The 22,097-nt window shown below is 48.4% G+C and overlaps 8 protein-coding genes across 8 annotated transcripts; 4 read left to right on the top strand and 4 right to left on the bottom strand.

Annotated features, from left to right (window-relative positions):
- Positions 1 to 351: 351 nt before the first annotated feature.
- FIESC28_07330 (uncharacterized protein) lies at positions 352 to 568 on the top strand (the record flags this gene model as incomplete). Its single annotated transcript, XM_031161470.1, has 2 exons — positions 352 to 500; positions 553 to 568. The coding sequence occupies 2 exons, from the start codon at positions 352 to 354 to the stop codon at positions 566 to 568; spliced, it is 165 nt and encodes a 54-aa protein (XP_031014454.1).
- A 1,419-nt stretch (positions 569 to 1,987) lies between these two features.
- Positions 1,988 to 3,557, bottom strand: FIESC28_07329 (uncharacterized protein; the record flags this gene model as incomplete). The annotated part of the gene is made up of 3 exons (XM_031161469.1): positions 1,988 to 3,000; positions 3,052 to 3,137; positions 3,190 to 3,557. 3 exons carry the CDS (start codon positions 3,555 to 3,557, stop codon positions 1,988 to 1,990), a joined length of 1,467 nt encoding a protein of 488 aa, XP_031014453.1.
- A 2,075-nt stretch (positions 3,558 to 5,632) lies between these two features.
- Positions 5,633 to 6,654, bottom strand: FIESC28_07328 (uncharacterized protein; the record flags this gene model as incomplete). The annotated part of the gene is made up of 3 exons (XM_031161468.1): positions 5,633 to 5,814; positions 5,873 to 6,532; positions 6,588 to 6,654. The coding sequence occupies 3 exons, from the start codon at positions 6,652 to 6,654 to the stop codon at positions 5,633 to 5,635; spliced, it is 909 nt and encodes a 302-aa protein (XP_031014452.1).
- Positions 6,655 to 8,069: 1,415 nt separating this feature from the next.
- FIESC28_07327 (uncharacterized protein) lies at positions 8,070 to 9,436 on the top strand (the record flags this gene model as incomplete). The annotated part of the gene is made up of 5 exons (XM_031161467.1): positions 8,070 to 8,183; positions 8,298 to 8,397; positions 8,577 to 9,072; positions 9,123 to 9,172; positions 9,228 to 9,436. 5 exons carry the CDS (start codon positions 8,070 to 8,072, stop codon positions 9,434 to 9,436), a joined length of 969 nt encoding a protein of 322 aa, XP_031014451.1.
- Positions 9,437 to 9,999: 563 nt separating this feature from the next.
- FIESC28_07326 (uncharacterized protein) lies at positions 10,000 to 11,324 on the top strand (the record flags this gene model as incomplete). Its single annotated transcript, XM_031161466.1, has 4 exons — positions 10,000 to 10,030; positions 10,153 to 10,407; positions 10,464 to 11,204; positions 11,257 to 11,324. The coding sequence occupies 4 exons, from the start codon at positions 10,000 to 10,002 to the stop codon at positions 11,322 to 11,324; spliced, it is 1,095 nt and encodes a 364-aa protein (XP_031014450.1).
- A 592-nt stretch (positions 11,325 to 11,916) lies between these two features.
- Positions 11,917 to 14,219, bottom strand: FIESC28_07325 (uncharacterized protein; the record flags this gene model as incomplete). Its single annotated transcript, XM_031161465.1, has 2 exons — positions 11,917 to 12,241; positions 12,298 to 14,219. The coding sequence occupies 2 exons, from the start codon at positions 14,217 to 14,219 to the stop codon at positions 11,917 to 11,919; spliced, it is 2,247 nt and encodes a 748-aa protein (XP_031014449.1).
- A 2,891-nt stretch (positions 14,220 to 17,110) lies between these two features.
- On the bottom strand, positions 17,111 to 18,221 carry FIESC28_07324 (uncharacterized protein; the record flags this gene model as incomplete). The annotated part of the gene is made up of 2 exons (XM_031161464.1): positions 17,111 to 18,140; positions 18,190 to 18,221. 2 exons carry the CDS (start codon positions 18,219 to 18,221, stop codon positions 17,111 to 17,113), a joined length of 1,062 nt encoding a protein of 353 aa, XP_031014448.1.
- A 387-nt stretch (positions 18,222 to 18,608) lies between these two features.
- On the top strand, positions 18,609 to 19,460 carry FIESC28_07323 (uncharacterized protein; the record flags this gene model as incomplete). The annotated part of the gene is made up of 1 exon (XM_031161463.1): positions 18,609 to 19,460. The coding sequence occupies one exon, from the start codon at positions 18,609 to 18,611 to the stop codon at positions 19,458 to 19,460; it is 852 nt and encodes a 283-aa protein (XP_031014447.1).
- Between the last annotated feature and the right edge of the window lie 2,637 nt (positions 19,461 to 22,097).

Below are 22,097 nucleotides of genomic sequence, written 5' to 3'. Positions count from 1 at the left end.
CATTATTGGTTAATAGTGTCCCTTGTATCAACCAGTCAAGCAGTGGTTTCGTTTCATAACCTGAAACCTTGACCGTTACGCCCCTGTAACAGTCCCTTTTTTGCCGCCTCCCGCCCCATATCCCCCCGTCTCGATTTCCCTCACTCCTCTCTTCTTCACTTTTCCTTCATTGAACTTGACCAAAAATTAATTAATCTGCCTCACGCGCTACGCTCTCTCCCTTGTCAGCCTTTTTTTAATCCTATTCTTCTCTTGTGTTTCAGCTGGTTCTGTAACTTCAAGCGTCTTTCCCTTCTCTACATTCCCCACATATCTTCTTCATCTTTATCTTCACTATCACGCCACTACACAATGAAGACTACAATCTTCGTCACGCTTCTCTCTGCTGCTGCGTCTCTCGTCAGCGCCGGCATCGTCGTTACGCCTGTCTTCTTCGATCAGATCGTTGAGAAGCTGTCAGGCGATTGTCCCTTTGGTGTAGTTACGCCTCAGGGTTGCGCGTAAGTTGTTACTCTCCCAACTTTCCATCTTTGATACTGACTCTCTCAATAGTCCTCAGCGTGGTTAGAGTTTGACTTGTTGGGTGAATGAGGAGTGATTGCTTTGGTTCTTGGTTATATATGGAAAAGACGTCGGTCTAAGGAACTGTTCAACTTGGTCGTGCCATTCATTGATGGGCGAAGAAATAATACCCTTCAAGCGTGTTTTTCTTTCATTGATAACACATGCAGACAACTTTCGTGATGTGTTGAATACTATGATGACTGCTTCATAACCAGTCTTATACAAGTCTCTCCTCCACTGCAATATAAACACTGCCATAGATGGTTGCCGAATCTCGTATTTTGCAACACTAATGTTTAAAAGCAGTGAATCTTGAACAACATCCTTCACCAGCAAAATATTGCGAGACTGAACATGGGCGAGATGGTCCTACTATGTGAACGCCACGTAGATACGTGTGACAATCGACTGCCATTTGCTCTGATGTCAATATCAATGATAATGATTTCAACCTTTGACTTTCAGAAGCTTATAACATCACATATCAGGAAGTTTTCCAAGTCAGGGCAAATAAGAAGCACCCAGGAAAGCGCAAGTAAGGGAATCGTAGTGCAGAAGACACATGGGCGTATTGTCCAATCTTTGTTGGATTGAGAACACTCATACATACAGAGCTTAAGCAAAAGCACCGTCTTGAGAATATACAGACTCGGTAATAGACAGACTAGATCGATGCCTTGAGATTCACAGAGAAGTGTAATACCCATGCAGGCTACGCTCTCAATGACACATGTAGCGGAGAGGCATGAAGAACCAGAAAGCATGAAAATTATATACCGGATGAGCTGAGTACCGGCTGTTGGTGGACCTGGCAAACCTCCCGTCTCCAATATTTGCCCACAAGATATGCCTTCACAATAGAAGAAGCCACCTACTGTGTACAATTCTAGCCCCGTCTCAGACTTGAGAATCATAACAAGCACCCTCCTATTCATCCATCTACCAAATGTGCTTTAGTACTTCTTTATCGCGAAACCACTGCAGTTTGAGTCATGCTATACCTGTTTCGCATCAGACCTATAACATGGTTCTATCTATAGTCGATCTATCCTATTGTCTAGTTTCCTTTTTTATCTTTTGAGAGTTAGTGATAGAATTCTCATGACATTCTGATAGTCAGGTCACCATTCCATGAGCAATTGTGTTCAAGTGACCATTTCTTATTCAACTAATAAACAACATATCTTGACGTACATTCACCTCCAAGACCTAATATCCTATCATCACATTGTCCATAGGTGGATGTAAACCCAAACCGTTCTAACTAGCCAGATACCAAAACTCCACCTTCATTAATCTGTCTGGCCAAATATTGTAATATTTTCGACTCAGGGACCACCGCTGGGTACTCATACCGAAAACCGCCAGGGCCACGGTCAAGTAGAATGGCTCTGCCTGTGCCATTGGAAACTCATCATTGTCTTCATGCCTCCGTAGTTGTATTGTTGGCAGCGCCATCCTTTGCTGAAGCAGCTTGGAAGCCTCCGAAACCACCTCCTCCAAAGCCACCACCTTGACCACCTTGACCACCGTTCTGATCACCGCCTTGACCACCGTTTTGGTCACCACCTTGGCCTCCGTTCTGATCGCCTCCTTGGGCTTGATCACCACCTTGGCCGTTCTGATCACCTCCCTGATCACCGCCGTTTTGGTCACCACCTTGGCCCCCGTTCTGATCGCCGCCTTGATCACCACCTTGGCCTCCGTTCTGATCACCGCCTTGACCACCGTTTTGGTCACCACCTTGGCCTCCGTTCTGATCGCCGCCTTGACCACCGTTTTGGTCACCACCTTGGCCTCCGTTCTGACCACCGTTTTGGTCACCACCTTGGCCTCCGTTCTGATCGCCGCCCTGGCCATTGTTCTGGTCACCTCCCTGGCCGCCATTATCTTGGGCTTGGTCACCGCCGTTGTTCTGGTCACCTCCATTGTTACCACCGTTGCCTCCATTGTTACCGCCGCCGCCGCCGCCGTTGCCTCCAACGGTGATACGGATGCAGTCGTCCTGAGCTCCTCGTTGCGCAACAGGCATAAGGACAGGCTGGTGGTTGGAAGCGGCAGACATACTGCAGATACGGTAGTTGCCATCAGGTAAGCCGCCTTCGACGTTGGCAGTCAGAAGACCCTGACCGTTACCAGCATCGTTGATACCTTTGAAGAAGGCAAATACCTGAGGATCCAGGGGCTGATCAGGATTCAAATTGTCACCGGTATCCTGGACTGTGACGTGGGTGTGGCCGATAATGTTACCGCCACCATCAAGATCCTGAGGAGCCGAATAGTAAGTGGACGTTGCATTGGTGAAAGAACCAGGTGCAAAGTTGATAAACTGCACGGAGATGTCAAAGTCCTGATTGGCCTGGATGTTGTCACCGTTTTTAGGGTTGGTAAAGACGGAGGAAACCATGTTGTTGGCTGAAGGGATCTTTCCCATGGCTGCAAAAGGAATTAGTAATATTCGGAGACGAAGGAGATGTTACCACTTACGAATTCCGTTACATGAGCCATCTCGGTTTTGCTCTCCGTTGGTAAGTGTTTGGCCAGAACAGAAGTTGATGAAGTTGTTATCGTCTCTGAATTATGTTAGTGATCTGTATCCGTTCTTGAGCGTTGATTTAGACTTACGTTTGCGAGGCTGCTTGCTCATCCGAGCCGGGGTTGTTACCATCCTGCTGTGAACCGGTCTGTACGGCGTTGCCCTGGAGAGTGTTGCCGCCGCCGCCGCCGCCGTTGTTACCGCCGTTGTTACCGCCGTTGTTGCCGCCATTGTTGCCGCCATTGTTGCCGCCATTGTTGCCGCCGTTGTTACCTCCGTTGTTACCTCCGTTGTTGCCGCCTCCGAAACCACCGCCGTTGCCGCCTCCGAAACCGCCGCCGCCGCCAAATTGTCGTCGTTGGAGTGCGCGAGCCAAGGGATGTCTTCGTTGAACCACGGCGGCGTCTGCAATGACAGACATGCTCAAAAGAGCAACCATTACACCTTTGACTTGCATCTTGAATAAGTGTATACCGGTACTGTCTTGTTGAAGGAAAGGGAAGGATGAAAAGGCTGAAGGAGAATAATGTGTTGTCTAAAAGTTTCCGAATGGTACCAGACCAACTCGAAACAAAGATAAAAGAATGGTCACAGACACAAGAAATTCAATTAGGGCCTCAAAGGAACGAATGGAAGAAAGGAGACTACCAGAGCTGAAGAGAAAGTAAGAAGATGGTTCGATTTTGGGACGGTGGAACGAGGGTTTAAAGCCTTGTGGAAAACTGGAGATGTCATCTCTAGATGATATCGGAAACGAAGTTGCCGAGAGAGATGCTGGCTTCCATTATGACAATCCCAGACAATTCAACGTCTCGGGCTCGCACATCAGACCGGATGGATTCTGGGCGGTCGGGGGGGGCGAGGGTTCAGTGCAGGGTCACAACTCCATGAGCGAGGGCGAGGCTCAAGGCAAACGATCGCCTCTCGCTTGCTCGGTAAGGATGTAATCTTGTAGGGCCAAGGGGTAAGGCCAAGAGGCAGCGATCAAACCTGATGAGAAACACCAAGAGAGAACATCGTGGAACGGAGAGCCGAGAGGGACAGCACTAGCTGTGTTTGAGAAACGAAAACGGAGACATGAGACGGCGGCAAGAGTAGCAGGCGACTTGATGCGGAGCACGTAGTCATCAGGGCCTAGGGAGGTACAGTAGCAATGCCTGAGTTGAATAATCAATAGCAGGCCCAAATAATGGTTCGCTCTCAGGTGGCTGATGGTTGGTGTAACAAGAGACGTTGGAGGATGTTAGTGAAATACGAGTAAGTAGGGCAAGTTGGTTAGCGCTTGGCTAAACTTGGCGGGTGGACATAATCCCGAAGCGACCTGAAGAGCCTGACCAAGAGAGAAGGTACGGATGAGTCAACGAGATCTGATTCTCCTGCTGTGTTGTTGAGGTTGCGATGCGGCTGGAAGCGTCTCATCCCGTGCCTCCTTCCTTCCCTTTACGGAATCTGCAACGGTCGGTGTAGCCAATCAGAATGGCTGCCGTGCTGTACCTGCAGCTGCTGTCAGGGGCACGGGCACAGCGTGTTTCGTCCACTAAATCTTCGAAACCGTCAACGTTAAGTCCAAGTATCGGAGAGTGTCCACTCTGTTACAGTACCTCCATGCCTCTCTGTAACAGCTCCTCAATGAGGTCAACAAAGATTTCTCTTCAATTATTGATATTATCTTCGCAATTGCAGAATTCTGCAGCATTGGCTTGGCTCAGTCATATTCTACCGAACGTAATTACTATTGTTTCAATTCTTATCTGAAAACTATGCCAAGCGATAGTGGATGTCATATGCAAACATATATCATAGTCGCCGTTGCTATCGCTTATGTACCTGGTCCATAACAAAACATGTGAATAAACTTAATATACAGGTCTAGGCCGGCTAATCAATCGTCCGAAGTTGAAAGGGCAACATGAATTGATTATCTATCAACCAAATCTTACGCGTTCTCCAACAAAACTATGCTATTTCTTTGAGCCGGTTTTCAAAGGATGATTGATAGTCATGCGCATGTTGCAGAAATGTCACAGGCGAGCAATAGCACCCATGGATGTACCCTACATGAACGTTGCAGCCACAAGGTAGCATCAATAAACTTTGGCCCTTGCTCTGTAACTGCACCTGCGACGATATCCATGCATCGCTTTTCTTTAAGTTAAGCTTACATGGAATTTCCAAAAATTCTGTTTGTCTACCCCAACGTTCCAGTTTCATCCCGTATACACGTAAAACTCCCGCATGATAACCGGGCTATTGTTTGTCTCAGGCGCCGGGTGACATCCCATCGACAAGTGTCATTAAGATGGTTTATATATCATTATTTTGATGATGTCATGCCAGAGCATACCTTTTGTTTGTATGTAAAAGCTAATATGCCTTAGCATTTTGTTGTGGGGTCATTTCACAGCATCGCATTTTCGTAGAAAAACGTGCATGAATGACGATGTGGGAAGGTAGGTAGGCTTATATGCTTGAATACCAAACTATATGTGTGCTCAAATCATCCCAATATGCTCAACAACAAAAAGGTGTGCATCATAGCTCCTCAGAAATCTGCTTCTGCTCAGCATCCTTGTAAGCCTCCACGATCTTGTCCAGCCACGCAGCCATTCTGTAACCGGCCTTGGCAACCTGCTCCTCAAGGACAGGGGCTGCCTTCTCAAAGTACTCGCCCCCAAGTTCCTGACCGACAATAGCGTCGGGTCCTTCGGGCAAAACTATAGATCCATGTTAGATAAAATGAAATGCAAACTGTTGCCGGGACGATCGCCTTACCATGAGTGCAAACAAGCGCATTGGTCTCTCGGGACCACGCAAGTGCCGTGTCGATGGGTTTCTCAAAGTCCAGGTCCTTCAACCAGGCCTCTTTGGCTTCTGCATACTTGCCATCGGTAATCTCAACGGCGAGCTGGTTGGCCCAGTTGCTGGCCAGTTTGGAGGGATCGCCGTGAAGGCCGCCCAAAAGCTTCTCGGCAATAGAGCTGTCCCAGACATGGTGAAGATTGAAGTGTTTGCCATCAAAGATCACCGAGAGCCCATTGCCTCCCTTTTCAACATCTTCGTTGTGTAGGGGCTGGTGAAGATCACCCACGAAATGGACGACAAACTTGGCGGCTTGATTACGCCTCCAGAATGGCAACTCAGGCTCGACGGACTGTTGAGTATAGTTGTGAAGGGCAGTGATTACGCAACCGTCGTCTTTGCAGTCACGTTCGAAATTGACGTCGCACTTGTTAGGCGGGCTGTCGTGAGCATCGATAAAGTGAAAGTTCTTTGAGAAGCGGCCCCAGTTCGTGTATCGGATCGAGTCGGCCCATGAAGCAATCTTGGCGAGATAGTCATCCTCTTCGTTGTAGAGAATATACTTGAAATGTGCCTCGGTAGTGTTGGCGACGAAATGACCAGCAAGGTAAGCGGTGGTCATATGACCGAGACCTATTATTTGTGAGCTATCGTGAGAATGGTTTCATGATGGGATGAAAGCACTTACTGCCCCAGGCAAGAGTTGCGGGCAGGTTGGCTAGGCCAAGAGCCAATGCACCACTGGAGAGTTTCATAATGGAGAGTGAGGCTGTTTACTAGAGATGATAGATGGTGTGAAGCTATAAGATGAGACACTGATGGAGGACCGTGAACAATAGCTTGTGAGAACAAAACAATACTAGAACTTGGAAAATGCGAAGTGCAGATGTTTAAAGTAAATCGCCCTGGGGGAAGAGGCGAATTCTAAACTGGATCAAAGCGTTTGAAGTTACATACAGAGCTGACGCGAAGTGGTTGGCTGAGGTTGACGTTGCCTACGCAAGACGCACGACGCACGACGCACGACGCACGACGCACGACGCACGACGCATGTTACCTTGGTCTGGAGCGTGATCGATAGTCTCCCATGAGCTGTCAGGGGTCCAAGCTACTAGACTAAGGCTAAAGCTACATTTAGTACGGTATGTAGGCTGGGGGAAGCGGGACGGCCAGCAGCAACAACAGAGCTTATGGCGAATCATGGGGGGCATGTGCCGCCCCTTGTGAAACATTGAGCGTGGCTGGGAAGAAGGGAGATCAAGTTGGCTGAGCTGAAGTTGTGAATCTACCCTATATTGGTTAAACGCGGCTAAGAAGTTGATGAATGAATGCATCTTTCCGTCAATATCCCTAGCCATCATAGTGAATCTGTTTGTAAAAGATAGTATCATGACTAACTCCGCCAAATAAGGGCCACCGGTGTGATATCGGAGGCGGCCCGAGAGATGCAGGGTCTCTCACTTTCACCTTCACCTCTGATTATCGCAGATGGAAAAAAAGACTCACGCGCCTTGGAATTCCCCATATTTTAGCTCACAAGATCTCCAAGCCCAGTGCGTCACTGTTAACGATAAGCGCTCTTCAACTGACCAATACAAGGGCATTGGTTGGCAAACGATAACGATAAGACCTCCACATCAGACCCGACAACGGACAGGATTCCCTTATCAGCCAGGGTAGGCAGTGAGTAAGGTGAGCCAAATTATTCACTCTAGGTAGGTCCCGTCGCCATTACCTTTTGCCTTGATTAACCGTTCGTGGAGCAACTCTAATTGTGTGTCGTAGCTGACTCTAAATTTTTATTTGAATTTTTATTTTGTTCTCTTTCACGACTTTGAGTGTGACGGTACCGGTCGACTTTGAATCTAAAAGCTTTCCATTGGGCCCCGTCAACGCGACCCTTGTTTTTGGAAAGATCTACGGATACACTGCACTTGCTCAACGTTAGCTGCTTCCTGCAGTCAGATAACCAGATCCCCCGATTTCGTTTGTTCCTTCCTTCACTGCCCTCGTGATACCCACCTTTGTCGCACCACCTCCTCTTATATTCCCACCGTACTACTTGGTCCTGGTTCCATATCTTAGATCTGATCTCATTTCATCTGTCTTTCTACCTCTTCTTCCTTCCTCTTGTTCCATATTCTCCAGCCAAACGACGATAAACTTTGCCATGCCTCTGCTGGCTTCAACCTCAATCGCCGCTGCGGCGCATTCATTACCAGTTACATTGGCTTTGTCCGGTATCTTTGGCAGCATCAGCTTAACTTCTTGGATATGCCTGCTCGTGAGTCTCCTTTGCGCGTCTTTGCGTTGCATTTTGCTGCTGCAATCGCTGTCGCATGTCGCATGGCGCAAATCGCAAGCCCTTTGACACAGCTTGGCTGACCACTCTCTGCAGCTACCCCAATTGTTCGCCAATTACAAGGCCAAGAGTGCTGATGGCCTCAGCATGGCCTTCCTCATTGTTTGGCTTCTCGGCGACGTTACAAATCTAATCGGTGGGTTACCATTGAAAAGCGTATTCTTACATATCTACTCCGAATCAGAAATTGTCTGCAGCACCGAGACAAATGCCGTTGTTACGACATTTCTCGACACCCTGTCAGAAAATTTGGTGTCGGCTAGAAGTGGCTTGCGCTCACGCCAACCTTGCTATTTGCTAACTTTGTATCCCTAGGAGCCATGTTCACCCGCCTAGCTCCCACCGCCATTGCCCTAGCAGGCTATTTCTGCATTGCCGATATTGTCCTCATCGGCCAGGCCGTTTACTACAACGCCCTCAATGCCCGTCGAGCGAGTCGTTCCGAAGAAGCCAGACCAATTGATCCCTCAGAGGAATCACCTCTCATCAGCCGGCCACGCAGGCGAAGCTCTTCCTATGGCCTCCCAGGGTCTCAGCGCCGCCACGCGACGCATACCGAGTCCTCAATGGAGCCATTGAGGAAGATTGTGACCGGCGAAGACGACACACCGGATAGCAGCCCTTGGATCCACAACACTCTGAGCCTGCTCGCTGTATACGTCATTGGGTTTGCTGGCTGGTTTGTCTCATACAAGGTTGGTGCCTGGGAAAGTGGTGACCCTGGTACCCCCGATGCGCCTGAAGATACACAGACCCCAATGGAGCTCGCGGGACTCATCTTGGGATACATCAGTGCAATCCTATATCTATGGTATGCTTTCATTCGGAAAGGAAGTATGGAACCAGGCTAACGTCTCGTAGTGCTCGAATCCCCCAGATCATCAAGAATCACCGTGAAAAGTCTTGCGAAGGTGGGTTTTGTTCTTTCCTCTTATGACATAATACCATCGGGCTAACTATTCACAGGCCTCGCATTGCTTTTCTTCATGCTCTCCATGAGTGGAAACCTCACGTATGGTATCAGCCTGATTGCCTATTCCCAAGACAAGAAGTACCTGCTCAACGCGCTTCCTTGGTTGCTTGGCTCCATCGGCACTATCGCAGAGGACCTCATCATATTCGCCCAGTTCCGAATTTACTCCAACATCAACCGAGAAAGTGCCATTGAGCCCTGATCGACAACTGATTCTACATATGACATATTGCCGAGATTTGGAAAGCATAAGAGTACGAATTTGGGGAGTCTAATGTGCATGAAATGGCGTTCAATCATAAGTTTGACATTTGGGTGATTTATGGTGGCATGATGGGTTGAGACTTATTAACCTCAGGATAGAGGCTCATGAGATATAATGCTGGTCGAATTATTGGGTTTGCTTTTTATTTATTTTTATCTCAATTGGATAAAGATTTCAAGGTGCTTCTGATGTCATTGGAGATTCTCAATATGACCCATTGTAAAAAACACGGACCTTGAATTAGACAATAAACTCGACCCATGAATGAATCCATCCTCATGCCATAGTGGGGTCAACGTCGACTAATGGCGAGTCAACTCCGATGACGGGAGAAATTTGGCGGGGTTATCAGCTTTCACCTCATTAGTCTACTGTAACTTTAGACTCACTCGCCTCAACACCAAAATTTAAAAAGTTGCAACCTCCCAAGCGACATTGTCTGGCTTGATCTGGATATTACATCTTCCTTTTGGAGCGGCTCTACATACTCAATACCCATCATGACTTCTCAATTCCCTACCAAGAAGTGCGGTATGTTAACTTCAGCCCTTGTTTTACCCCTCCATCCGGTTTCGCAACATCCAATGTTCCCATGCCACCATCTGATCTCTTTCGTCGTCCTCGAAGGATATATAGCTAATTGAGTCTCTTAGGTGTTCTCGGCGCCACTGGCTCTGTTGGCCAGCGCTTCATCCTCCTTCTCGCTCAGCACCCTTACCTCACCCTCCACGCCATCGGCGCTTCGTCTCGCTCTGCTGGCAAGAAGTACAAGGACGCCGTGCGATGGAAGCAGGCCGCCCCCATGGGCGACATCGCCGACATGGTCGTGAGGGAGTGTAAGGCCGAGGAGTTCAAGGACTGTGATGTTGTCTTCAGTGGTCTCGACTCGGATGTCGCTGGCGATATCGGTATATTCTTCCCCAACGTCTCATGATATGTGCCTACTGACTTTAATTCTCTACAGAGATGGAGTTCATCAAGGCCGACATCCCCGTCTTCTCCAACGCAAAGAACTACCGCCGCGATCCTCTCGTTCCCCTCGTCGTTCCCACAGTCAACCTTCCTCATCTCGACCTCATCCCCCACCAGCGCTCCGTTCACAAGCTCAATAAGGGCTTCCTTGTCTGCAACTCCAACTGCGCCGTCATTGGCCTTGTCGGCCCCTTCGCCGCTCTTCAGGCTGCCTTTGGACCTATCTCTACTGTTTCCATCGTCACTCTCCAGGCCGTCTCTGGCGCCGGTTACCCTGGTGTTTCCAGCATGGACATGCTCGACAACATTGTTCCCTTCATCTCGGGCGAGGAGGACAAGCTCGAAACTGAAGCCCGCAAGATTCTTGGTCGCATCGATGAGAGTGGTACTGCCTTTGTTGAGCAGGAAGGCCTTCGTGTCTCGGCCACCTGCAACCGTGTCCCCGTCCTGGATGGCCACACTGCCTGTGTCAGCTTGAGCTTTGAGCGCAAGCCATCTCCTTCAGCCGAGGAGGTTCGCAAGGCTCTGCGCGACTACAAGTGCGAAGCGCAGGCCCTGGGTTGCCCTTCAGCACCTGAGCCCGCCATCAAGGTCTTTGGCGATGACGAGCCTGACCGTCCTCAACCCCGCCTCGACCGCGACCTTGGTCGTGGCTACACAGTCAGCGTTGGCCGTGTGCGTGAGGATGAGGCTGGTATCTTTGACATCAAGTTCACTGCGCTGAGTCACAACAGTAAGTTCAGTTCGCGCTATCTCCCAAAATCGACTTATACTGACTGTTTCAGCTGTCATTGGTGCTGCTGGCTCTTCGATATTGAACGCCGAGGCTGCTATTCTCAAGGGTTATATTTAAAAAGGACTTACTGGATAGGAGGAGTGCTTAAAATTGGTTAAATAAAAAACGACATAGATACAAATACTGGTTTCAAGATCGTATTTGGCCAGAATGCTGTGATGATATGCGCAAATAAAATGCTTGATAAGTATGCACCACAATCTTGACAAAATTCATGGTCAAATGCTTTACTAAGCCAGTTAGTTATAAGGGATTATCCAGGCCTGTCTCAGCTTTCACGAGATTTCTCGGGACATTGCATAGGCCGTATTGAGTATACATTATGTCATGCTCAGAACTGCAGCCAGTGCGATATGAAGATGTTAATTGTTCAAGATCGTCTGTGAAATACACACAGCCGCCGACCCAGGGTATACCTATCTATTCCTGTTCCTGCGCAAGTGTCTTAACACCCATAATGCGCGACCCAATAACTATAACCAAATGCGATCTAAGTTCCAATAATCCATGCTGTGCTCTGTATCCCAGTGCGCCAGCTATCCATTCCAATACGCCACCCAACAAATACCAGAAAACTCCAATGATATACAAACAAAAGGACAAATCCCATGGCTTACTGACTGTTTCAGTAAGAAGGCCGCACGGGGCATCAGCGGCTACGATCCTCAGGAGAAGGCGACCTCGCCCTGGTGAGTCCGTTGGAAAAAATGCTCAACCAACCATCATGCCGGCTCCATCGTGAGGATCTAGGATCGGATGATTGCAAACCTTGTTCAAGGTCGGACTCTTGGTCATCAGCACGGGCTCCAGAACCCTCTGCGATCGTTTCGTCGTCATCGTCATCCTCGTCATCACTTGCGTCGTCGCGATATGGCTCGTAATGAGGCTCTGAAGATGAACCATGGGCGAGAGATCGAACAACATCGCCCTTACAGATCGGGCAAGTTCGTCGGCGGGTAGTCAGCCAAGGGGTGCTGTAACAAGATTAACGACTGTCATAAAAGAAAAAGACAGAATATTTGGTACTCACATGCACTCGACATGAAATTCGTGGCCACATGGCAGGCTCATCACTTGGCTTACACCGTCGACATATTCTTCGAGACAGACTACGCATTCAACCTGACGTCCCATATACTTCTTCCATTCAGCAGAGAAACCACCGGAACCCTTCTCGCGTTCAGACTTTGCGTTGTTCTTCGTTGTGTTCGAGGGTGTGGGAATGGCTTCGCTGGGCACTGATCGCGTTTCATTTTCCGGCGCACTAGTTGAGCCTCTCGATCGAGGTCTCGCCTGCGAAGGAGATTCCTGTAGGAGAGGAGTGGTAGGCGTTGGTGCTGACGGCGACGGGGTTCTCGGGGTGAGAGGCGGCGAAGGAGCGACTGTATGAAACGTGCGGACGGGGAGACGCTCAACGACCGATTTGGGAGCTCTCCAACGTCTTCGGCGGATTCGGGCGCGAAGAATGAGAAGGGCGTATACCACGGTCAATGTGACCAGTGGGCTAATGACCAGTACAAGAAGCGTATCGAAAAACGGGCTAGCATTACTCGTGGGGGTGATGGTGACCCAAAGGCCATCGTGTACGTCATCGTCGACTTCGTCGGGGTCTTCGTGTCGCTCTTCGGATCGGTCAATGGTAAAATCAAGTGCGTTCTCTTCATCTTCGGTCAAGAACTCGACGAGGATTTCCTCTTCGTCAAGTTCATAGCCGTCATCGTTTGTCTCGTGCCGGATAAGGGAAGCCTTTGGGGGTAGGACAGGCTTGTACTTTCTAGAAGTAGTCTCGGATGTCCAATCATCGTAGTTGTCTTCAGGCAGAACAGGATTTCGGATCTTCTTTGATGATTCTTTGATTACCTCATTCTTTCGACTGACTGTCTTCTTGGAATACCGAACAGCTGTCTTTCGCTTTCTAGATGCAGACTTGGAAGAGCGCTTCTTATGCTGCGTTGTATCGACGGCTCGTCTATCATGAGTCGAAGCGGTGATGGTGGACTTGACTGCGCCTCCACGATGCTTCTTAGACTTGGGACCTCGCTGGACTCTCAGAACCGGGTTTCCCTGGTTATCTAATGTATCTTCGATAAAACTGCCGGGTTGTGTGAGCGCGGAGAGAAGCTGTGCGGTGGTGCGGGCAGTAAAAACAGAAGGAATGGTGACATTATCAACTTCGGGACCGTGAGCGAACATTTGGATAAGAGGGCCGCCTTTCTGGTTATCGCCAACGATGACTGCAAGAGCGCCTCTTCGTTGCGCCCACATTACTTTATCGAGAAAACCACAGCCGCCTCGCATGAGAAGGGCAACCTTGCCGTCGATTTCGGAATGGTCGTGCGTCGCAGAAATATGGCTGGAGGTGGTGTGACCATTGCCAGCATTAGGGATGACAACCCGACCTCGCTTGGCATGCGCCGAAGAGCCTGACTGGGAACCGGCAATAGAAGGGGCAGCAGCCCTCAATGCCTTGTGTAAAGCAATGGCTTCAGCCCGCTCATTCCATCCTGGGACATCGCTGCAGCCCAACTCGCCAGTGCCATGTATAAGTGCGTCTTCTGCGAAACCGCTACCGACCCATAATTGACCACTTAGACCACGAATGGCGAGTTTGGGACCGAAAGCGGCGGGACGGGCGGCAAAGGAAGTACTGTTGTCATCGGTCAAGCTGATGGCCGCATTTGGTGGGAATAATGAAAAAGGTGTGTTATAGTACATGGAGTTCCAAACGGACTTTGGCGACTTTTCTGGGCTGTCATTATTGTCATGGTCAAGATCATGGTCATCATAAGACCCCGGAAACCTGGAACCAGTCTTTGTTGTTTTGGACTTGAAGTTCCTCCCAGCGGGGTAATCTGCGTAGGCGGATCGAAGCGAGGACGATATAGCGCGACAGAAGAGTAAGAGGGAAACTGCGACGAAAAGTATGAGAACGAAAACGCGTGGAGGACGCATTTTGTACGCCGATAAGTGTCTTCAAGGCTGGATGGAGAATAAATATAGGAGAAGGAGAAGAAGAGAAAAGAAAGAGGAGAAGGAGGAGAGTAAAAGAGAAAGAGAAGGAGAGAGGTTGGTTGGTTGGTTGATGAACTGAGGTGGTGAGTGAGGTGAGGTGACCTTGGGGTCAGTCGGAGATATACCAAAGACGTCACCTCGGGCCTAGACCGATCACCCGCTGGTTACTGACTACGGTCTGGTCTGGTCTGATCTGATCTAGCCCAGTCTGAATGGAAGGTCGAATGGAAAGAGGATAATCGGATGATAGAGAAAGAGAGAATAGACGAGAAGGACACTATGACATGACCTGCAGACTATGAGTGGGGTTTTAAGAGAAATATGTCGAAAACAACAAAGGTTTATGCGATGCGGTGCTATGCAACGAGAAGCTTTGAGATGAGCATGTAACGAAAAGCAGAGGTTGATGTCAGTGTGGCTGATTAGAAAGTCAAACCATAAACCGTCAGGACCATTCAGAGAGTAAGAGGTACTGTACACAAAAGAAAACAGAGGCAGGTACGTGTATGTATCAAACTATTGGACCGGACAGCAAGAGTGGGAAAGAAGCAGCTCATATGGTCACTCGTGCAGCAAAAAGATCTAAAATCAGTCAGTCAGTCAGTGACGACAATACAAAGACAACCTACCTATGGAAGGAAGCTAGAGCTGATGAGAGGGGTCCAGCCCAGAACAGAACTCATCTACAGAGGGGAAAAGGTCCATCCACTCCACTGGCCGCACGCGGCATATTGAGGGCCATGTGCCGTAAGTGGAGGTGCTTTTGGGCGGGGCCTAGAGAAACAGAAACAGGCTACAGGGGGTCGGTTACAGCGCTGACAGCAGGGGAATAGGCCCGGCCTGACTCTCTGATTCTGGCTTCTTAGCTTACACTTTGACTTCTCTGTCGACTCACAGTAAAAGAAAAAGCTTAGCTCTAGATTCCTTGGCCAAGCGGAGACTTGAGCTTTCGATGTCACCCAACATCGTCTCAGAATCAGTTGGTCAGTACTTGGAAAGAAGAAGATAACGGATAGTGACTGAGACCTGGATCAAGCCGAGACCATGACGACTATTCCGAAACCTACTTACGGATACTACCTGCAGCAATGGACCTAGCTCTCTTAGTACACAGGTAAGACCCAACTCAGCTGGGCAGTCTTGTCTTGTCCTGTCTTGTCCTATCGTGATCAGGTGCCCTTCCAAAGAAACCAAAAACCACCTAGAAACCAAAACCAGGGTCCTCTTCGCTTGGACTTGGCAGTCACATCACGTCACGTTGCGGCAAAAGCTAGAAAGCTAAGCCAGCTCACCCCAGCCATCTGCAGCCTGCTCCATTCGTATCGTGAGCTACCTTTAGTCTTTAACGCCGCAAAAGTAAACCACGCTGTACCTGTTTGTGCCTGAGAACTAGAATATGACCTGACTCTTGTTGTACCGCAAACGGTTGTTTATCTCCCAAGACTCGATTCGACCTGAGCTGAATTTGTCGTGCAACAAGAACAAAAACAAGAACAAGTAACAGAGAATGCATCCATGCATGTTCTTGTACATGCACAAGTGCAACATCGTAAGCCATTAGCTAATGAGGCATCGCGTGTTTTTCTTCCTGTCGTCGGTAAAACGGTCGGCTCTGACTCTGTCAATGGTTTGTTTCTGTTTCCTGAAGCCTCCACTGTCGCCTGTCATTTGCCTAGGTACCTGCCCACGGACCCTGACACGTGAGAGCATCAGGTCGACTTGACAGAGATGAGAAGGGGAAAAGTAACAATTGCATTCTCATTCGCAATACGGAATCAAATTGAAGCTCAATACCCCTACAAATCATATCGCCAAACTCGGCATCTAGTGGACTGGATATCCATATAAACAAACCTATGACTCTTCTGTTTGGGCTTACGCTCCCTCCAATCATCTTCAAGATGCTTGCGTGACACCTTAATACGACTTCACCAACCAACCTCGTATAAACTCAATTTAGAAAATACGGCAAAGAATGGGTTTTTACATATGATCTCCTTTCATATCTCGTACCTGATCTACAGCTGCTCAACTTGGCAAGTCTACCGATGTCAAAGGTTTGAGCTTAAAATAGATGCCCCTGGACCAAGCTTTCCAGCTCTGGACTTTGCTTCATTCATCCTTAATCCAATGGCTTGAGCTTCTGCCATTTCATATCATCCCCTTGCTTGATGTTTAGCAACGAATCCCAAATCTAGATCCACTGCAAAAGGCTGTTTGAGCTTGGGCCTAACCTGATGTTGGATAGAACCCCTTCCTGGCCGTCCTGGGTATCGCTTGATGATCGGCGTTTCCCACCCAAGCCCAGATGTCGCTACCAGAATCGGTCGTGTATTGTATTATGCTGTATTGCATTGTGGTACCAACTTCGCTGCTAAAGCTCTATCTCGTTTCTGTTGGTCAAACATGGTGTTGAAAGATCCATGTCGCCATCGACGCCACAGAAGCTTTGTCGCCCGGATCCAGGTACGAAGGGCTGTTTCAAAACTCAAATCAAATTTAATAATCATGCCCACGCGTTTATTTTGAGCCTCGAAAGATTTCCCCTGCTCGCTTGCGCCGGATTGGGGGTGGTTGTGGAGGCTTTGTAAAAATTGATTGAGCCTCTTCATCGATCGACCAGTCGACTCTTTATGAACCAATGCATATATTCCAGAGTACGTCAGCGTTTTAGTCTGACCGTTGCTTAATGATGAAAGTGTTACCAAAAACCCAACTCCTCAAAAACAGGAAAATGAAGGTTACGCTATATCCGATCACCGCTGAATCATTGTCTCGGCTCACAACCTCCAACCCAATCCGTCGCATCGGCCGTAACCACGTTCAACTACTTAATCTTCTGATTGTAGCACTCCGTCGGCCCCGATCACCTTGCCAACGTCCCAGGCTCTCTTTTCTCCAGCCTTGGACCACTGAACGTTCTCTGCTAACTTTTCCTCTGTACCACTTGCTCGTTGTATCTGCTCATCTGCAAACCCGGCCGCTTTCAAACGTTGCTCCTGGTTCTGCCGTAGTTTTTGGCGGTCTCTAAACGCTTCCACTGCATCATCCCAGGGATTACCATCCTCGTCTTCGTCCATTTGTATATCAGTCTTGGGATCGTATGTCTCTGAAAATCGTCGATCGATACCCGAGGACCCTCCCACTGTTCCTCGGCCCCGGTATTTCGGAGGTGGTGCGGGTCCGATGAGATCTTCCAAGACATCCGAGTCCTCTTCTTGTTTCTCCTCTTTCCGTTTGCAGTCTTCCTTCGTATCCAGAGGTGATCGATGTCGATGCCTACTCTTAGATTCTCTGGGTGATCGAGACCGTCGTCGGCGCGTAGGGGATCTAGACCTATCTCTCCGCCTTTGACTGCGGCCATGACGGCCTTCGTCCTCAGAATCCCTATCTCTGCTCCGTGACCTGTCGCGTCGCTTATGCTCTCGTCGCGACCTATCTGAACGTCTCGAGTCGTCGTCTGTCCTACTGCGGCGATCTTCCCTTGACAATCGACCGTGTTGACTGCGCTCGGTGCGCCTATTTGTAAAGAGGTCGCCTGTATCTTGATCTTGTTCGCGCTCAGATTTTCGGTCCTTTTCTCTGCGCTTTGAATCTCTAGACGAGGGTCCAGCCTCATCCTCAGTTCTTGACCGTCGCTTGCCTCCTAGAATGGCATGAATATCGCCCATTTGTCGCCGTCTGATGTCGCTGACGTTCGGGTTCGTTTTGCGCCGCTTGATCTCTTCAGTGCGCTCGAGATCCTGCAAGCGCGCTTTGGACTCGGCGGCCTCTTTGGCCAACAAGGCCTTATTGTGATTATCGGTATCTTTAATAATATGTCGTAAGAACCGAGTGTTCGGTTTCATCATATTTGCAGGTCTGAAGCCATGTCAGCAACAGACTTGCCAAAATCCGTCGGGTCTATTACTTCTTATTCGTGCGATATGCGTCCATGCCCATGGCTGAGTATTTTAAGGAGCAGTCGCTTGCCTCTTGCGCAAGAAGGTCTGCGACATAGTCATCGGTCAAAAGTTCGTTGTTATTCGACATTCTCGCGCGTTCTCAAGAGCACAAAGTATGAGCCAGCTTTAAGGTATATATGTCGATTTAAAAAATTGCGCCAAAAAAAGAGATTCGAGTTGAAGTTGCGGCTATTGGCTTTCAGCTTGAAGTTGCATGTAATTGATGTCAGAGCATCTGCCGCTCTTGACCGCCTCGCATGATCCGCACTAACCCAGATTGGGCTTATTGTCAACATCACATCCGCGCTCACTACCTTATGAAACTCTTTTTTATTCATTGGATTTTTAACTACAGTATCGAGTCGGCAAACATTAATCTTTAACAATGGGCCAGCACGATGCACAAAAGGTCTTGGACACCATAACTAGGCTCCAGTCAACTCAAGAAATCTCCATCATCAAACTCAGTGAACCCATCTCAAATTCAAAGCCTCAAGATGCACGACAACGCACTTCAGATGCGTCGAACTCAGCATTTGACGCACCAACTCCTGCAAGCTTAACAGCAGACCTCGCCCACTACAAGGAACTATTCGCCAAGTTACGGTTTTCCTATGTGCAACAAGTCACAAAGGAGAAATTCATCCGAGCCATCGTTGGCGACCCGCCTATGATTGTCACCATGGAAGAGAATCTGGAGCTTGAGAAGGAGAATATGGTTGTCAAGAAGCAACTTAAAGAACTAAAGACCGAAGTCGCGGATATGGTGACCGATCTTGAGAGACGAGGTATCGAACTGAGCAAAAAGTATGAGAGTGTGCAACTCGAAACAACCAGATTGCGCGAGATGCCCGATAAGATCCAAGAACTGGAAGAGAGGATTGAGACGCTACGCGAAGAGCAAGAGATGCCAGAAGGAACCAGCCCCAGCATGAACTTGCCCCTGGCCAAAACACAAGATTTGGTCAACCAACGAAAACTCGAACAGCAGGAGCTCGCGCGAGAACTAGAGTCCCTACAATCCAAGGTCCCCCGTAAGAGAAAGGAAGCCGACAGACTTCGCATTGAACTTCAGCCTCTCGAGAACAAGCGCCAGAACAGCGCGACTGCCGCCCGTGAGGCGAGGAGGAGAAAGGAGGCGGCTTTGGGCGGTGCAGCAGACGACCTGGAAGAAAGAGCCCGCTGGTGGAGAGCCAGTGAGGGTGTATTGACCCAGGTGTTGGATATCAAGAACTAAGTTCGGCTCACGGATGTATGTATGAATGATTGAATTATGGGCTGGCGTTGGAAGGATAGGAACATGGACCTGGAACAGAGGCGTTAAGGGCTATACTGGTAGCTGACGGTATTTATTATTCCGGAGTTTTAGTTACTTCAGTATATTCTCATGTAATATGGAGCACCGTCTTGCTAGGATAATGTCTCATCTAACTGAACTTTGAAACATGACGGACACGTACTTATCGCTCAACAGCTGCCAAACGATGCTCACGCCAGCTTCTTCCTCTCTCACCCGTCAAATGTAACACGACTAGCTTGTAGCACTCCAGGTGAGCAAGATGATCATGAAAAGCAGGCCACACAGCGGCATACATACTCACTGATCGACCGTCGGTCAGTCATATATATAACAACAAGGCATGCCTAAGTCAAATGAATACTTGCTCCCCAGGATGTTGGTGATATACTGAATGACCAAGATCGTGGACGAAATATTGACATGGTGATCATTCTTTCCCACCAAAGCCTGCGATACTGATCTCGCAACGCAACTTGAGTCTAAAGAAGTTCCAGTGGGTTTTCCCTTTCCCATTTGCCAGTTTCTTCGACATTTTGTTTGTGTTCATCGCCGTGACGCTTAGTAAATCAGAACAAGCTTTATTTACTAGTTTCTCGTTGTGGCTCAAGGCTCTGCATCCATAGAGAACACATCCCAAGATACAACTCAAATACCAGATTGTTAGATATGAATAACTTCTGATACTTAAGTATAAGTGATACACTGTAACCTTGACATGATATCTTAAGCTTGTGGTACCCTCAACTACCCTATAGTAAACCCTATAGAGGCATTACACAACTACTAATTGATAAGACAATAACCTTTCAATCTTAGTTTTCAACAACTAAACAAGAAACCCCATTTAATTCATGTTGAGACACACAAGACCCCTAGTGAGGTGTAATAACAAAGCATAATAACTGCGGTGACCTTGTTATTTAAAAAGCCTGCTTCTAGACCTCAGGGTGTAAGAAGAATTGATCGCGAAAAGCATAAGGGACGAAATAGTTTGGTCACTTTATGGTAGCTTAGACTACCACTTATGCTACTTTATTAGTAGCCTAAGCCTTAGAAGACAATTCTTAATTCTTCTGTTACCCACCTGCCAGCATGCTTCGATGCTTAAACTCACCAGCTATGGTCATACCTGGCTGCTCATTCTCTGAAATAATAGGCCTGGCTACAAAACAAAACAACAAAATGTCTATAAGACTCTCGATTCTATCAACCTGAAGATATTCATAGATTCTCAGCTACATTGTCCCTCTGACTCAGTTAGCTAGAAAACCTTACAGGAAAGCAAGCAATCTCTTCAAGCTGGTCCATTCGAATAGAGCAGCGGTAAACTACCTGTCGAAACTGTTCGTTCATAAAATCTGACTGTCTGTTCGAGTGTTCTTGAAGCCTGCTGGTTTATCGGACGTACCATCAGGGTATCATGAACTTGGCGGCCGACAATATGAGAGACGAAATAATTTGGTCAGTTGGTGTGAGTTTAGACCAGCTATTATGCCATTTGACTTTTGTCACTTGCTTGGAGGAGAATTTTCTAAACCCCGATCGGATCGTGAAAGAACAATACGCGTATTCAAGTTTGATATGCGAGTCGTTTACGCGGAGAATAGCAAAGCCCGACTCGGACACTGTACGGACAAATTGGTTGTGTAACAGCGAGGGCAAGCCAACTCGATCGGGACCCGTGAAGCAAAGGCGTCCTTCTAACAAATGTCTTGATTATTTTGTCAGCCAAGGATTTTAACCCTCTTCGTTCCAAGACCGAGAACGAGAAGAGAAGAGAGGGGAATACGCCGTGCCAAGCAAAGCATAGGGCATCTCGTCCAAGGCTTGGCTCTGCAATGGCGAGCAGGATTGCGACAAAGTTTGAGGCTAAGATGGGGATTTCGTATCTCGTTTTCTGCCTTCCAACCACTAATTGCCGCGCAGCATCTCATTGTCGCAAAAGTCAGCTCGCTCGGTCTCTTAGCTCCTACCGCTTAACTCTGCTATCATGCCATGCCCCTTGTATGTACCGAACTTGCAGGGGGCATGGCATAGCACAGCATGGAGTCGAATCGAATACCCAGAACAGAAGAGCATGTGCACGTGCAAGTCAAACAATTACGGCGTATACAGTCGCCCAGCTAAACTGTACAGTAGTACACGTATGAAGATGGAGGCTTGGAAGAGCTTGGCTGGTTTCGTTACGTGGACGAGCGGTCTAAGCCTCTGCCAGGGAAATGAGCAGACGGGCAATCAAGAGAGCCAAGCCAAGCGATGGAATATGAGGTTTGTCAAGGAGATGTCTGATATCATGGATTGTATTTTGTGAATTGAACTGCGCCGTCCAAATTCTGCTCTCGGACTCTGTGTTGAATCATTGGAGCAGTGATTGATTGATTGATTGATTGATTGATTGTATGTACAGCCACACATACAGATATACAGGGTGACAATGGCCCGTGGCGTATGTGATTCTTTGTGGGTGCGGTGTAAAATACAACATGGATCCAGTCAAGGTGTTTGGCGAGGTTGGAAATGCAACAAAATACGAAAATGAATATTCTTGAGAATGTTGGTTGAGACTTCACATGT

Source organism: Fusarium coffeatum (assembly GCF_003316985.1).
Source record: "Fusarium coffeatum strain FIESC_28 chromosome Unknown BRIP53273_contig_161, whole genome shotgun sequence".
NCBI lineage: Eukaryota > Fungi > Ascomycota > Sordariomycetes > Hypocreales > Nectriaceae > Fusarium > Fusarium coffeatum.
The sequence above is the reverse complement of the archived record's forward strand: the minus strand, read 5'-3'. Positions and strand labels throughout refer to the sequence as shown.